General features: G+C 38.7%; 1 protein-coding gene across 1 annotated transcript; it reads left to right on the top strand.

Moving 5' to 3' along the window:
* The first annotated feature begins 1027 nt into the window (after positions 1–1027).
* LOC105811352 (olfactory receptor 52A1-like) lies at positions 1028–1978 on the top strand. The gene has a single exon (XM_012645534.1). The coding sequence runs from the start codon at positions 1028–1030 to the stop codon at positions 1976–1978; it is 951 nt and encodes a 316-aa protein (XP_012500988.1).
* The last annotated feature ends 713 nt before the right edge of the window (positions 1979–2691 follow it).

The following is a 2691-nucleotide window of genomic DNA, read 5'->3' as shown; positions in this document are numbered from 1 at the left end:
TGTGAAGTTGGACAATATATTCAAAGGTGTCAGAAATTATTTTCATTGATAACTGGTAATAATAAAATTAAAAAAGGACCCCAGTGTAGATTGAAGTCCATTATAAACAGCAGAGCTCTGCCCTTTTGCATCTGAGACATATTAATATTATCAAAACATTTAGGTTACAAGGGTTATCCAATAGGTCAGGTTTTGTGGCCAGCTTCCTATCTTAATTTATGGCCCCTTATAATTCAATTGACATCTGTCTTCCCAATTTTCTGTATCCTCTAAGATCTGTTAGTATTTATATTGCTTTCTACTCCATTCTGCTAACCCATCCACTTTGAAAATTCACAGATCAGAATTAACTTAGTGAATCAAACATACTCAGTCACTACTGATAAAACAATAACTCCTGCATATTGTCTCTAAGAACCTGAATAATTGGACTGCAATTCAACCAATATTTGTTGAAAGAACAAACCTCTTCACGTCCCCAGCTGAAAGTCAATTTCTAAGATATAAGAGGAAGTATTTATTCCTTAAACCAGAGAAAATGAAAAGATTGGGCGAGGCTGCACTATCTTAAGATTCTGAGATTTCAGCTAATTGGACAGGGTCATGAGATTAAGGATCTGTACTATAACTTCAAGTGTCACAGGGGAATTTCGACTAATCTGAAATGTGTCTGGAGTTTGGAGATGGATATGAACAAAAAATGTTAGTCTGTGACACAATTTGAGAAGACTGAAGACTAGCAGAGTCAATGCTCTTTGAGTCACAGTTTCCATTTTTACAATTTCTAGTGATAAACACTGGCTCATAAACAAAAATACCAGCATTGGCTTTAGGAAAAAATCTCCAAGAGCTCTAGTCTGATACTGACCTAAACTGTTGCCCAAAGATCCAGTCACATGGTCACATTTCCATCCATGTGTTTCATATTCTGAGGGGAAATATGAGGAGCATGTCCTTTTTCTTTCTCATCCAGTTTTTCTCTAAATAGGTACCAGAACCAATGGTGAGTAAAGGATTTACCAGCCTCATGGGATCCACCAACATGTCATATCTGAACCCAAAGACAGTGACCCTGATTGGGATCCCTGGACTAGAGCATGTACAGTTTTGGATTGGGTTTCCCTTCTTTGGTGTGTGCCTGGTGGCCCTGCTGGGGAACATCTTCTTGCTAATCATTATCTCTACAGAACGCAATCTACACCAACCCATGTACATCTTCCTGGCAGTATTGGCAGCCATTGACCTAGGACTCTGTATAGCCATTGGTCCTAAGATGTTGGCCATCTTCTGGCTTGGTTCTTGCTTGATGACTTTTGATGCCTGCCTCACCCAACTTTTCTTCATTCATGCCTTGCAGGGCATGGAATCTGGCATCCTGTTGGCAATGGCCTTTGACCGCTATGTTGCTATCTGTGATCCTTTGAGGCACACATCCATCCTCACACCATTCTTTCTAGTTTGGGTGGTGCTGATGGTGGCAATCCGGGCAACAGTGCTTGTTGGGATTTTACTCATTCTACTCAAACGACTGCATCTTTTCCACTCTGTAGTTATCGTCCATTCTTACTGTGAGCACATGGCTGTAGTCAAGCTGGCTGCAGAAGATGTCCATATTAACAAATCATTTGGGCTCTTTGTGGCTTTTGCAATTCTAGGTTTTGACATGATCTTTGTATTCATCTCCTATGTTCTCATTTTTCAGGCTGTTTTTTCTCTTGCCCAGAAAGAGGCACGAGTCAAAGCATTCAGCACTTGTACCACACATATTATTGTCTTCCTGGAGTTTTATATCCTTGCCTTTTTTTCCTTCTTCAGCCATCGTTTTGGCCACGTACCACCCTATGCCCACATCCTCTTGTCAACCCTCTACCTGCTTGTGCCCCCTGCCCTTAACCCCATTGTCTATGGCGTGAAGACCAAGGAGATTCGCAGGCGGGTTGCTCATATTTTCATTCTGAAGCCTGACATGCAGCAATGATCCAGTAAGTATTATGTCAGAGAAAAAATATACATTTACCTATTTAAAACTGAGTTTAAGATGGAAACTTCTTGTACTATGTGTGACTACCTGTATTGTACTACGTAGGATGGAAGGCTCTTAAAGATCAAGATGATGTTCATGCAGTCCCTGTTCTCAAGAAATTCCTCCAAAGGAAAGAGTATTGTGAAAAGATTAAAAACATGAATATTATGATCAGACAGATCTAGGCTTGACTTTTGACTCAAATATTACCTCCATGTTTTTAAAAGATAACAAAATATTTAAATTACATAAATCCAATTTTCCTCCTGTTTAAAATGGAGACAATAAAAATTACCTCAAGGGGTTGGGAACCTGCAGCCTTAAGTCCACATGTGGCCTTCTAGGTTCTTAAGTGTGGCCTTTTGACTGAATCCAAATTTTACAGAACAAATCTTTTTATTAAAAGGGGTGCAACAGAGAAAGATGAAATTTTTCTTGCTTCCTCTGGTGCTTAAAAAAGAACAATCTTGAAATCAGAAGGCTGCAGTTTCCCCACCCACTTGAGTAAACTCATCGAAATATATACATTAAATGTGGCTTTTTTGTATATCAATTATGCCTTAAGTAAACTTAAAAAATTAAAAAGCTATTAAAATCATAGCCTACAGTAGTAAAGTGTTCAAAAACACAATTATTAAAATGGTTAAAAATAATAATGAGGACAGGCA

Source organism: Propithecus coquereli, unplaced genomic scaffold, assembly GCF_000956105.1.
Source record: "Propithecus coquereli isolate 6110/MARCELLA unplaced genomic scaffold, Pcoq_1.0 Scaffold235, whole genome shotgun sequence".
Taxonomy (NCBI): Eukaryota; Metazoa; Chordata; class Mammalia; order Primates; family Indriidae; genus Propithecus; species Propithecus coquereli.
The sequence above is the reverse complement of the archived record's forward strand: the minus strand, read 5'-3'. Positions and strand labels throughout refer to the sequence as shown.